Source organism: Podarcis liolepis (genome assembly GCF_965112155.1).
Source record: "Podarcis liolepis genome assembly, chromosome: 2".
Classification (NCBI taxonomy): domain Eukaryota; kingdom Metazoa; phylum Chordata; class Lepidosauria; order Squamata; family Lacertidae; genus Podarcis; species Podarcis liolepis.
The window spans coordinates 64,905,717-64,920,447 of record NC_139555.1 but is presented as its reverse complement, the minus strand read 5'-3'; the positions used below and the strand labels follow the sequence as shown (position 1 = coordinate 64,920,447).

The following is a 14,731-nucleotide window of genomic DNA, read 5'->3' as shown; positions in this document are numbered from 1 at the left end:
GGTTGATCGTGATGAATTTCAACCTTCCAGCTCTAAAAGCATTCCAGCACACTTTGTTTAGCAACTGACTCTGGGATGATTTCATTGCAGGTTTCCAGATTTAAAGTTAGACACGAGGGTCAGAGTTTAGCTAATTTATGTAAGGGGAGAATGTGACCCACAGCTCACGGCAAGCAGGCTCCCTGTGCTCCGTGGTTCTCATTCTTTCAACATCTCTGCAATGGAAACTGTTGTTGTGTAATCACTTTTCTGCAGCACTGATAGATGAATCACTGCTGCAGTACTGATAGGTGAATCACTACAGCAAAGGCAGCCCTGTGGTGTTTTTTCTTTTTTTAATTGTGGAAATGTACTGGCTGGGGATGGAGGGGTGGGTGGGCTGTTGACAGTCCAAGAACCATGTAGGCTACCAGTTTTAATTCCTCCCCTCTGAGGTAAAATAAGCACAGCTGCATCACTCTAACTCAAAAGCCAGTAGGTCCTGTCATTAAACAAACTGAATTGAGTGACCGTGTCGGATTCTGCTGAACTGCACAAGAGCATGCTTTTCAAACGAGGGTTTTGGGGCATGAATCTGCACAAAGAGAAGATTATCTGAGATACAGTTCAGATGTTTTATTCTAAATAAGGCTTAAACATGGAATCTTAGAGTTGGAAGAGACCCAAGGGTAATCTAGTCCAACCCTCTGCAATGCAGGAATCTTAGCTAAAGCATCCGTAATGATGGGGGGCAAATAAGGTGCTGCTATAAACTGAGGGATGTAGATTATATGAGCTTTCTCCCAACCTTGGTAGAATCCTATGTTCATTAATGATAATAATCAATGTTATTTCTATATCATTATCTTTTTTTGAAATCATTTTTATTTGATTTTACAAATGTATATTAATTACAATACCAAATACATATCCATAAAATGAGATTTCTCTGAATCTCGAGACTTCCCCCCATCCCCTCCATGGGTTCTATTGTCAGCCTTTCCAACTGCATATTATTTCATACTCTATGTCTTGTATCTATCCATATTGTCCATAGTATTTGTTACATTACAAGTGGGATTAAAATCCTGCTAATGTTTCATCTGCTTACAGTAGTCTCCTAAATAAATTACAAACTTTTCCAATTCTTTCTTGAATTTCTTGTCCGCTTGTTCTCTGAGTTTCCCTGTCAGCTTTGCCATTTCAGCATAGTCTAACAGCTTAGTTTGCCATTCCTCTCTGGTAGGGAATTTCTTTCGCATTATCAATACACATAGCACCTCTTTAAAACTTGTGGACTTTCATCTCTCTCTAAATAAATGCTGATTTCCATCCCACACCTCTGGTGTAGATTTGTTTTTTATTTATTTACCTTAAGGCATTTGTAGCCAGCTTTCCCCTCCAAGGAGATCAAAGCAGCATCAGTAGCAGACGGGCATGGTGGGGCAAAGGTGCTTATATGACCTCCTGGCAGGTGAGTCAGTGCTGCTCACCAGGGTTTTGGGGAAAGCAGTGCAAATGCAGCAGCAAGAGACTGGAGTGCTGTATAGGCTCTGCTGGCGCATTTGCCCCACACTGACCTTATAGTGCCTGTGCCTCACCTCTTCCTGTAAGCAGCCATGACTCATCTGCCAGGAGGTTAAGGAAGCCACTCTGCCCCACCACGCCATTTGCTACTGGTAGCAAAATATTAAAATCTGGGAGCAAAAAATAAAAGAATATGAGTAAAAAGGTAAAGGGACCCCTGACCATTAGGTCCAATAGCAACCATATTAAATAGAGACCTCAAACAATACAGAGTGTTGCATCTGTGAGTATAACCACAGATAGAATCCTGTGTTGCAGGAGGATGGACTAGACGATTCTCAGAAATTGGGGATGTATATTCCTGTCTTGTATTCGTAGTCCTATGCATATGTACTCATAAATAAGTCCCGTTGAGTTCAATGAGGCTTTCCCCATGTAAGTGTGTACCAGATTGCAGCCTTAATCTGTGATGGGAATTATTTTGGGCTGTGCCACACAGAACCTTTGTCTCCAGTTCCTCATTTCCAACTTCCTCTCCTACTGCAACTTCAGATGTGGAAAACATGTGTGTGTGTGTGTGTGTGTGTGTGTACTGGAAGGAAACATCACTTATAGATTTTATAGATAGCTGGATTGTATATGTAGTGAGTGGGTTTTGGAGATGATGGGATTTGTGACTCGGTTAGGAGCAAACTGAAGTCACCCAACAAGCCCATCATTTCAACCCTTTTGATGTCCACTTGTACAGTGGTTTCTGATCTCCAAACCTTGCCCAGATGAACCATAAAGCACTGGAAGTTAACACACTCTAGCTAGTATTTATTATTATTATTATTACTACTACTGTTTATTAATCAAATTTCTGTACCACCCTTCATCCAAGAACTACAGGGTGGTTTACAATATAAATACACAAAAAATACATACCATAGTAACAAACAAAAGCAACACACAGTTTTTTAAAAAATTATGTCACCTTATATTAACTTGGGAGCAGGGTGGATAAAAATCAATGATTTAAAAATATATATATCAAAAAATAAGATTTTAAAAAATTTAAATCAGATTTTTTTTTATTTAAATTGGATTTTTAAAATAAAATGCTTTTGGAGGAAAAATCTTTCTAAAGATAGTTTTCTACTTAAGTTACATTATAGTCCAAAGGCTATTCATCAGGAAATAAGGATTTGTTTTAAGTTTTTCATGTGTGCTAAAACTCAGTCTAAGTTTTCTTTTTAAAAAAATGTTTAACCACATCAGTTAACAAACATGGATACAGATGCTATAATGTTATTCTTTTAGTTAAATAAATTGTTTAAATTGTTATTAAGGAAATGGTTATTTTTCTCCTTCCAATAAAGTACAGCAGAAAAGTTGTTCAAATATAAACAGTTAATTTATTAAACCTCACAATAATTTCATAATTATGTGTCTATGTATTTCTAATAGTATAACCAAATCAGTAATTTTTGACATAACTGTAAAAACTACTCTGAAAAATTATTATTCCAAAAATGAAACCTTCATCTGGTTGTTAATATTAAGATTATACTAGCAAGAATGATTCTTTCTGTAAAAAAATGGTTTAAATCAAGACTTACTGACTTGATTTAATTTGATTTAAATCAAATCCACCCTGCTTGGGAGTGCATGAATTTGTGGAGCAGGTGAATAACCTGTGGCTCCCCAGATATTTCTGGACTATAGCTCCCATTGGCAAGGGCTGATGGCAGTTGGAAGTCCAAATAGATCCCAGGTCCCCCACTTCTGGCACAGAGATTTACCTTGACTACTGCTTTGCTAGCAACAGTTCTGAAGTGTCTTGCTTCTGCCTGTAGCTCCGGATGATCTTATGCTGAGACTATGCCGATCGGAGGTGTATGTGGCTTTGCAGCAATACCAAGATGCCCTGGAGGATTTGGAGGTGCTGTGCAGGCAAAAGCCAGAAGAGAGTGAGGTGAGTTGAATGTGCAGTTTGATGTTGTTGTCCCGGACAAGCATCTGTATTTGCCCACAGGCAAGCCATGAATGTGATGGAACTGTGTTCTGTAATAGTGTGCAAGTGAGATACTGTAGCCCTGCAATCAGGTGAAAAGGGAGCAGTTAATTAATGGGCAACCCTTTGCCAAGTTGCCAGGCTTAATGATGTTGAATCTACTAAGCTTATTAGAATGCTTCAAATGATCCTCCTCCTCCTCTCTCCCTTCCTCCCTGGCTACCGAAAGCCAAAAAGGATGAATTCCTCACTACTTCTGGAATATTCACAGACTCTGGCGAGGTTTTGGAAGGAAGACATTCTGTACTTGAGGAACAGCCGCCAAGATTGCCTCCCAGTTCACTGTTACTGTCAAAATTTGGTAGACAGACAGTAAACTTAAGAAAGTGTTACCAGAATATTTTATGGTGCTTGAATTATTGGGTGCCAGAGAAGAGGAGTGGCATTTCAGTCTATAACAAAAAACAACAACAACCACCCAAACACAAAACCCCTCTTGAGCATCTAAGCTCCATGAAATGGCATCCTTAAAAGATCCGTTGTACTGTTTGATGTTTGTATATGTAAGTTTGCTTTGACAACCTCTCTGGTAATTTCTCTTTCCCCGGAAGTGTACGTGGTCATATGTTAGATGGCTGAAAACCTCAACAACTGGAGCACTGATTTTTGAGAATGGTATTTGACTATCGTTCTATAAAGTATTATTATTATTATTATTATTAGTAGTAGTAGTAGTAGTAGTAGTAGTAGTAGTATACATCCCATCTATAGCTCTCAGGGTGGTTCACAACATAAAATACATGATAGAAACAAGAACATATACAGTCGTACCTTGGAAGTTGAATGGAATCTGTTCTGGAAATCCGTTCGACTTCCAAAATGTTCAGAAACCAAAGCGCGGCTTCTGATTGGCTGCAGGAAGCTCCTGCAGCCAATCGGAAGCTGCAGAAGCCCCATCGGACATTCTGTTTCCAAAAATATTTCGAAAACCGGAACGGTCACTTTGGGTTTATGGCGTTTGGGAGCCAAAACCTTCAAGAACTAGGCTTTTCGAAAACCAAGGCAAACAAATAACCACCCCCTCTGCTGCAGAAGTAGGCTTGTGCCAGAGTAGGTAGCAGACATGCATCCCATGATGAAGGGAGAGCTTTTCTTGTTTCTTTTGTAAGGAAACTTTTGGATCCATGATTGTGACATAGCATCTGTGTAATTGCTGTAAGGTACCTCTGTACCTTCATGGATCACTGCCTTGCTGTGGCGAAGCAGAATAACATAGAGAAGCTATGAGCTATGCCGTGCAGGGCCACCCAAGATGGACAGGTCATAGTGGAGAGCTTTGGCCAACCGTGATCCACCTGGATCCGGCAAGCCACTCCAGTATCCCTGCCAAGAAAACTCCATGGACAAAGACAACAGGCATATAAAACAACAGCAACAACCTCTATACTCTGTATATGCTACAGATTTTTCCCTTTGCAGCCCAACTTGAACTGAAGCTACAGCGAATAATTTGGAGCACGCAGTGTGCAATGCTAATTCTTCCTTTGAATCACCTGATATCATGTGACTTCATGCGATCTGACAGATGGGTGGAGCTGTTCGTTTGTCAAAGTAGCCCACAGGGGATGAGAAAGTTTCGGATCTGGCCCATTAGCCAGATCCTGCTTCCCCGTCTTTGTGCTAAACCCACAGTATCAAGAAGGGTTAGATAGATCATCCAGGAAATTCTTACTGTCTTCAGATTGCCGGGAGAAAACAGATAGCACAGGTCTAGCATCGGAGAGCAGAAACAAATGTGTTTACTTGCTGCACTGTGAATCTAACTTCTGAATTGCCAGCACATCGCCTGTAGCCATGGTACAGCTGTTCATTGGTAATCCTAAACGTAGACATTCCTGGCGGCTTTGTTGGGTAGATCTTCTTCGGAAACACACTAACCAAATCTGTCAATGAAGCATTAGGTTTCAAGGATAGAATGTAAACACTGCATTATGTTAATTGGTTCATCTGTCAATCCTCGTTAAACTCGGTGTGCCTAGACAACTCTATTGGGTTAAAAGAAAAACAGCACCCCACCCCAAGAACTTGTCTGGCTTCCTGTCATACACAATCTTCATTCATTCAGTCAGTGTCATAGTTTGTCTGCCAGCAAATTAATAAGGCAGAAGCTATGAAGAAGCTGGAATTCCTGCAGCGAGCACAAGTTGCGGTGGTGAGCTGAACTGATGAAGCTGGCAAGGTAAAGGTGTTCAGTTTCTTTAATTGAAACAATACACAGATCAGAAGTATCAGGACTACTTTCAGAGAGAGAAGCAACAATTAGCGTGAAATGGCATTAGAGTAAAATAATTCATCTGTTGGTTGGGGGTAGGTGAGATTTTCCATGGTCTCGGAATGGGTGACAAGGCTTGTAAAAGTTGATAAGAATTAAAATGGTCTGGAAGTAGAATTGCCTTTTCCCATATGAGTCTACCCTGCTGGCTTCAGAAACCCTACCATGGGTACTTTTCAGTGGTGGCATCCTGTCTTTGAACTATCCTTCCTAGATAGATTTATGTGGTACCAATACTACCATCATTTAGGCATGAGCCTGAGAGATCCAGCATTACATTTACAAACTGTGCTTTTTAAAATCACTAAGACTTTAAATAGATTTACACTCCTGCTGTTCTATTGGGTTTCCTGACTGCTATTCTGTTTATTTTGTTTACTGTTCATCTCTGTTTTATTTGTCTATTTGTCTATTTTCATTTGACTGTCCATTGATTTGGAGACATTTCTAGGAATAGTGACTCACAAACACTTAAAACAAATTTATAATATGCAGAATATGTATACGTTTGGACTAAGCAAAAATCTAAGTCCAAACAGGACAAGGAAATGCATTGCTTCAATAAGATTATTTGGCTTTTGCTTTGAGGAGGTGGGGGTGTACAGCAGCCACAAGATTAGGTTCAGACTAAAATTTTATGCTTGATTCAGGCTGCACCAAGACCGCCTGATTCAACTTGAGCCTACTTTGTTTTCCCCATTCACTATTGGGAAATAATAATAACAAAGCTACAAATTTGGTTCCATTTTGACAGAAGTGGATGAAGTTTGCAAGCATAATAGCCACTCTGTAGTGGATAAATCCTACCAAATTACAGCCAAATAAGTCCAGCAATCTTCATGCCGGATGTTATACTCCAAAGGGCTAAAAGTGGTTTTGTGATTGACAGCTTGTTCAACTATTGCTGCTTTGGAAGGAAGGGCGGCATAGAAATATAATAAATGAAGAAACAAATAAATTCCAGGTTTCCCTTACTGTATTCAACAGGCTTCAACAGCATCACAAGTATGATTTTTGTACTGATGTATCTTGGTTAGCATGTGAATCATAAATAATTCCCAGTCACTGTTAGGAACATAGCATACTGTCTTATTTTAGACCATTGTTCCATCACATGCAGTGCTGTCTGCACTGTCTGACAGAAGGTCTCCAGTTCCCAGGCCTGACTTAGAGATGCTGGGGATTGGACTGGTGCCTTCTGAATTATGCCAAAAGCAGCACACTAAGAGAAGAATATGGAAGTTCAGGAACTCTGAAGGCTTCAAATTAAAATTCTATGTTGTCTGCTTCTTTGCAGGTCTTCTTTAGGAAGGGAAAGGTCCTCCTGGAAATGGGGAAGCAATCTGAGGCCCTGCTGCAGTTCCAACATTGCCTCACGCTGAATCCCAATTTTCATGCTGCTCAATACGAAACAGAAAAGGTATTTGTTTATTTTAAATAATTTTATGTTCCTTTAAGGTGAAACTTTCTCAATGTGGCTTGTGAAACATAAAATGTGTGTGTGTGATACACACACACACACACACACACACACACGTATATTACAGTTTACCTAGACAACACTGTTAAAATGCACAATGGCCATTTGAATTAGCTTCAGCTTAAATTTTGGGTATAAAGAATTGTTAGTGTTGCCATGTCTGACACTTTATTGCCTCCCAGCGAAATAACATGAGATTCTTCATCTGTTTGATCATGCAGCATTGCAGCCTCATGGTTGTGCCTACACGGACTGCTCAAAAACAATAGATGGAGTATTTATTTTGATTGGCCGCAAAACCAAAGCTAAACTGGCGCTTCCATGTTTACACTGCAAACTTCCCTCCCTTTGATGGCTTGAGCATGAAATAATGCTACAGGACCTTTTAATATAATCACAGCTTTGAACGGAAATATTTCAATAACGCCAGGCTCAAATGAACCAGACATTAGTATTGCTAGGTGTTAAGAGTGTACAGTAATCTAGGCAACAGGTGCTGTGAGCATCTGTCATAATGTTTAAAACAGTTTAGCTCCTGCCATTATTATGGGTTAGGAGTAAAACACTCTGGTGAGGTAGTGTGACTGTTTGCATTTCAGAACAGTACACCATTTATGCTGACAGGGACTTTAGTTCCTGGAGTGGAAATCCTCCAATAATTTGATTTCAGGTGGGTTCTTTAACTATAGTACTACAGTCAAATATATTAGTTAATGCATTGTGATATAAGTATAAGCTTCTGCCTTTACATCTAGTCCCATTGCATGCATATTTTTAAAGGCATGTTGTTAATGATTTTTTGGAGCTGTAGGAAACAGTTTTTCTGTTCAGTGAAAGGGAAAGACTAAAAGAAAAACGGTAAAGAAACTGGCTTGAAGTCTTGTTTTAGTTGTGGCAGCAAGGGCCACAGGGACGCGGACTTATAAAAAATATTGGGGGGGGGGCCGGGAAAGCTCATGAATAATAAATAAGCTCATGAATATGCAAATAAAGTGGCGCCGCCTCCTCGTGAGCGAATAGGGGAGAGCGTGCTGCGCCTATTAATCAGCTCCAAGGACCTTCTGCTAGGGAGGTAGGGAGGGAGGGAGGGGAGCCCTGGATCGCCCTCTGTTTCTGTCTTGCAAGAAACAAGGAAACAGGAGGAAACATTGTATCCGCTGTTGCTACATTTTGTAGCGCGCTTCTTCCCCGCTTTCTGCTCTCGGTTTCTTGCGATGGCGCTCTGCTGGAGGGGTGCCGGAGATTATTGGGGGGGCGGAGCCCCCCCAAACGAATTTTTGAGGGGGCTCGGGCCCCCTCAAGCCCCATGGAGTCGGCGCCTATGAAGGGCCATTTTAATTTGCATTTAGCTAGCTTCACAATTTTTGACTTACAAAACTCTTAGTAAGAGAGATACTGGTATTTAAAAGCAAGTTCTACCTTGAAGTTTCTTTTCCTTTCAGAAATACAGTAACCTGTTTTCTTCTTCTTGCCAGATTCTCACGAATGACGCCTCCCCTGTTCCAGGCACTGTTATGGAGCTGAAGAGTGATGCCAGTCAGAACTTGAAAGGGTCTAATTCAGGGGAAGAGCTAACTGCCCTTGTGTCTTTTGAAGGAGAACCCCTGCAGGTAAGCAACATGGAGTGGCAGTACCAATTACAAGGCTAGCAGCAGCATGAAAGGGAGGCATGCATTTGAATATCACTTTGTTTTTTTTGTTTTTTATAATATTTTATTGCAAATTTTAAACAGAGAATATCACCAAACATATACAATACCTTCACCAAATAGTAACACAGAAAAAAAACATACAAAGACAGAAACACAAACATAAAATGAAAAAATCCTAACCGTTCATATATCATTTTTTCATACCTACTTGGACTTCCTCACACCTCCCTTTCCTGCGTTCTCCATAATAAAGTTATGTACAGCAATTTATTACCTTGTTTCATTTCTTATTTCTAATTCTCAAACGTTATGTCTCGAACTTTGAATATTTTAATTTAATACTTAACTGCTTAGTTTAGACATAACATTACTTCAAATTTCATCTTTATCATTAAATTCCACTTATTTTCATATATCTTTCAACAAAATTACTGATGCCATGTTGTTTCCTTTCGTGCACTTTCTTAAGATTCATACAATTTATAGTGTTTTTGTAAATAGTCTTTAAGCTTTTTCCAATCCTCTTCCACTGTCTCTTCTCCCAGGTCTCGGATTCTGCCAGTCATTTCAGCCAGTTCCATGTAGTCTGTCAGTTGCATCTGCCATTCTTCCAGTGTGGGCAAATCTTGTGTCTTCCAATATTTTGCAATGAGTATTCTTGCTGCTGTTGTTGCGTACATAAAAAAGGTTCTATCCTTCTTTAACACCTTCTGACCAACAATGCCTAAAAGGAAGGCCTCTGGTTTCTTAGGGAAGGTATACTTAAATACCTTTTTTAGCTCATTGTAAATCATTTCCCAAAAGGCCTTCACTCTCGGACAAGTCCACCAGAGGTGAAAGAATGTTCCTTCAGTCTCCTTACATTTCCAACATTTATTATCATGCAAATGGTATATTTTTGCAAGCTTGACTGGGGTCATGTACCACCTATGTATCATTTTCATAATATTTTCTTTCAAGGCATTACAAGCCGTGAACTTCACACCGGTGGTCCATAACCTTTCCCAGTCTTCAAACATAATGTTGTACCCAATGTCCTGCGCCCATTTTATCATTGCTGATTTAACTGTTTCATCTTGAGTATTCCATTTTAACAGCAAGTTATACATTTTTGAAAGTACCTTAGTCTTAGATTCTAACAATTCTGTTTCTAATTTCGATTTTTCCACCTGGAAACCTTTCTTTTTGTCCAGAATAAAAGTCTCCCTAATCTGAGCATAGTGTAACCAATCTCGCACTTTGTCCTTTAATTTCTCCAGACTCTGCAGCCTCCAAGTATCTCCAACTTTTTCTATTATTTCCCAATATTTCGGCCATTCGGCCTCCATATTGAGTCTTTTCCGAGCCTTAGCTTCCATTGGTGACAACCACCTTGGGGTCTTGTTTTCTAATAAGTCTTTATATTTTGTCCAGACATTAAACACTGCTTTCCTGACAATATGATTCTTGAAAGTCTTATGAATTTTTACCTTGTCGTACCACAAATAAGCATGCCATCCAAAAGCATTATTGAACCCTTCCAGATCTAGGACATCAGTGTTCTCAAGAAGTATCCAATCTTTCAACCAGCAGAAAGCTGCAGCTTCATAGTACAGCCTTAAATCTGGCAGGGCAAACCCCCCTCTTTCCTTAGCATCAGTTAATATTTTAAACTTTATCCTGGGCTTTTTGCCCTGCCAGACAAATTTAGAAATATCTCTCTGCCATTTTCCGAAACATTCCACCCTGTCCACAATCTGTAGGGTCTGAAACAAAAATAACATCTTTGGCAACACATTCATCTTTATAGCAGCAATTCGGCCCAACAAGGAAAGTTTCAATCTTGACCAAATTTCTAAATCTTTTTTAATTTCTGACCAACACTTTTCATAATTGTCTTTAAATAAGTTCAGATTTTTGGCAGTCAAATTGACCCCTAGGTATTTCACTTTTTTAACCACATTTAAACCTATCTCTTTCTGAAACCTTTCTGATTCCAAAGGTGTCAATTTTTTTTCCAAAACCTTAGTTCATTTGAATATCACTTTGGATGGGTGTGCACATCATATAGACCACCTAACCAGCATACATACTGTATTTTAGTAATTTGCTCTTGGAAATTTTATTCCTGCTTTCTAAATCTGCCTCTTGAATGAGATTCTACCTTTTTGGAGAATTGAGGGTCTTAATAATAGTGGAAAGAAGTAGGCAACTGTTGTTGCAGACAACAACTTTAGATTTCAATAAAGCAAAACGTTAGTCAAGAAATGTGGGGATTGCATGTATGTGCTTTGTAGACTACTACTGTCTTTTCATGTCTTTCTTCACCCGTAGTCTTTTTGCTTGGTCTGCTCTGGAAAGGAGGTGTTTAAGAGGATGCTTTTCTTTATGAAATAGGATTTGAAGGGAAGAAAGGAAGTTTGGCTGGGAGAAGATGCTTCTGATCACAGCCAAGCAGCACTTTCCATACCAGAATGGTTGAGGAAGAAGTCCAATTCAGGTTTTTCAGCAGAGAAGGAAAGGGGTAAGGATATATAAAAAAAACAATGTTTTGAAGTCAGTATTACCTGGGGAAAACAAAACGTGGCTACTTGAATCTTCATGGGAGTATGGTATCTTAACCACTATTCTCTAAACTGCACCAGTCAATTTTTATAGCTTATATTAGGGTGCAAGGTTTTAATGGAGGAGCAGAGGTCCTATCTACACAACATATGGCAGTGTTTGGATCTCATGATAAGCCATTGTTTATTGTGATAGGAATAACCCTAGCCTTGCCTGGGGCTCACACACTCCCACTGGTTTGCTTGAAAAAAAGCCAGAAGACCTACTGGCAACTACTGGGTTCAGGGGTGGCTGGTGTGGTGATGCTATGGAGCTGGCCAGGCAGCGATGGTGCTACTTGGAGCAGGGCAGGATGGCAGTGAGCTGAGGGTAATTATGCGCATTTGTGGGAAGACCAGATTGGCTCTGCCCTTGCCGCCCTGCCCTTTTTGCCACTGTGCTCTGCCCTACCACGGCGGGCGTCAGTGATGCTGCTTCCAGGAGGCTTTCTCCGTAGTCTACAGTGCCTGCTCTTGACTGGGTCTGATGACACAGAATCCTATTTGGTGTTGTTGCAGGGAAGGGGGCATCAGGTTAAGTCAGGCTTCCTCAACCTTGGCCCTCCAGATGTTTTGAGACTACAATTCCCATCATCCCTGATCACTGGTCCTGCTAGCTAGAGCCAGTGTGGTGTAGTGGTTAAGAGCAGTAGACTCGTAATCTGGTGAACCGCGTTCGCTTCCCCACTCCTCCACATGCAGCTGCTGGGTGACCTTGGGCTAGTCACACTTCTCTCAGCCCCACTCACCTCACAGAGTGTTTGTTGTGGGGGAGGAAGGGAAAGGAGAATGTTAGCCACTTTGAGACTCCTTAGGGTAATGATAAAGCGGGATATCAAATCAAAACTCTTCTTCCTGGGAGTTGTAGGCCAAAAACATCCGGAGGGCTGAGGTTGAGGAAGCCTGAGTTAAGTGTTGCAATTATGAGATGTCAGACACTACGCAGGGCAAGTTTGCAAAATGCTGTCAGGTGGCAGGTTGCCTCTGCAAATCCCATAAGGCCATTTCACACATTATACTGAGACATTCATTCATTCCTTTTATTTGTACGCTGCTTTTCCACACAAAAAAATAACAGGTTGTAGCATATAAATAGGAATGCATTTGAAACAAACAATCCAAAACCAATTTCGTAAAGACATAATAAAACAATATCAAATATAACACACCAAAAACTACATTCCAGTACTATAAATATAACAACATGCAGTATCCAACAGCAACATAACAAGGGAGCTTCACAGTTTCAGTTTAGTCCTAGAAACACCCCTTCCATGTTTTTACTCATGGTCCCTCTCCTGCAGAAGCTTCTTATAAGCCTTCAAAGGTGAATGGTGGAGTAGCTGGAAAACCACTCCCATGATGGTACTAGGTTTGCCACTAAGTTACTAGGTTTGCCACTAACTCCCATGATGTTACTAGGTTTGCCACTAAGTTCACATTCAGCAGGGATCCACTTTAACCCTCAGGTTTCTACCTAAAAATGTAAGGTGTGAAGGCACTATTTATTGATGCAATTTCCCTTGTCGCTCAGGTGTAGCATGAGACCACTAGTCTGTTGAGGTACAAAGGCATGGGTTGTTCCAGTATGACTGTGATCATCATGTGCAAAGCAAAGTTGACGAAGCTGCCCCGTGGACTTGAGGTGGGGTAATGTGTGGCTTTCAACATTTCTCTCTTGCTTTTTCTTTCACTAACAAAGATTTTGAAGAAGGGGCATCGGCAGCAGAAGCCAAGTCAACCCAGGAGCATAAACCAGACTTTGCAGATCTCTTGAGTACATCAGACTTGGAGTGTTCTCTTTGCATACGGTCAGTTTCTAGAGTTGCTGGATAAAGGATCACCTGTTCACTTTGACGTGAGAACTTTGTGATCAGTCATCTGCTTCACATTCTAGCCAAAGCTTGAAAGGCGGAGAGTGGAATGCAATATATATAATGGGAGGTGTGAAAATGACTTTATAATAGCATTTGAGAATTCAGCGCTTTTCATCATCGCAGATGAAAGTGTTGATAGCCATTTATTTAGCAATTTATTAAAATATTTACCATGGCCTCCGTATATACAGGACAATGCTCAACTAGGTTTTATTCAGAGTAGACCCATTAAATGGACCTAACTTTAGCTTGTTCATTAATTTCAGGAGGTCTGCTATGAGTAAAACGTAGTTGAATTATCACCCATGATTTTGAGTCGGGATACATACGTCATATAAAACAACACACACACACACACACACAAATAATATAAAATTAGCCACCCTTATTTATTTATTTCTAGATTTATATCTTGTTTTCTCTCAGCAGATAGTGTTTTAGACTGTAAACTGCCCTGTGATCATTAGATGAAGGACAATATAGAAATTTAATAATAAAAATACAGAGAAACTGAGCAAAGCTGATCCCTCATCTCTGCCTACTTCTGCTGAGTTGTACGGAAGCATGAGGTTGGGCTCTGTGCTGGAGCTTTGTGAGATTGTGAGATTTGGGTTCATTTGGATGTCCAGTTAAACACACACCTTGTCTGCCTATTTTATGAACCTTTTCCAGCCTTTCCTTTCCTCATTCATCAAGGAAACGACAAGGAGAAACCGATGTGAATGATGCCCCTGTGCTGATCTCTTTCTCTCTCAGGATTTAAAAGCTTAATTCTCCCAAGCCTTGCCAAAAGGCTCATGGCCTGGGGGATTTGTGCCTGTAATTAGGCAATATCCTTATTAGCAACTTTGTCACCCAGGCTTATCCACCTAAACTTTAGTTAAGGGAAATGAGATGACTACATGCCAATGCAGTCGAGGTGAGGCTTGGTGATGCTTCCTTCAAAATGGAAGAAGGACCAATGGAAAATGCCACATGCTGTTGATGAAAAATCAGTGGCTCCTTGTGATGGCCTACAGTGCCTATTTCTCCTTGTTTCGTAGCAAAGCAATTTCTTCTCATGAATGAGGGTGATGTTGTGCCTTATGAACTTCTGAAAAATTGACATTGAAAACATGGTTGGATCGATACCAGGCCATGGACAGACTGACAGCAAGCCTTTCTCAGTTAGCTACCCCATGCCACCTTGGAACATTCTTGGATTGCCATCTTACCACATAAATGAGGAGGTGCATGATCTGTTGGGTGCACCACTGACTAGAACAGTTAAAGTGTGTGGTATTTATTTTATTTTTACTTACAGTGG

The 14,731-nt window shown here is 40.4% G+C and overlaps 1 protein-coding gene across 2 annotated transcripts in view; it reads left to right on the top strand.

The window, feature by feature from the left end:
* The window catches only part of LOC310699825 (LON peptidase N-terminal domain and RING finger protein 1-like), a 37,800-nt gene that overhangs the window by 9,259 nt on the left and 13,810 nt on the right, over positions 1-14,731 (top strand). For both annotated transcript variants that reach the window (XM_083488405.1, XM_083488406.1), the window contains exons 2-6: positions 3,345-3,463; positions 7,132-7,254; positions 8,790-8,924; positions 11,343-11,469; positions 13,251-13,359. In XM_083488405.1, coding sequence (XP_083344531.1) covers positions 3,345-3,463; positions 7,132-7,254; positions 8,790-8,924; positions 11,343-11,469; positions 13,251-13,359 — 613 coding nt within the window. The remainder of the gene's footprint in view (positions 1-3,344; positions 3,464-7,131; positions 7,255-8,789; positions 8,925-11,342; positions 11,470-13,250; positions 13,360-14,731) is intronic.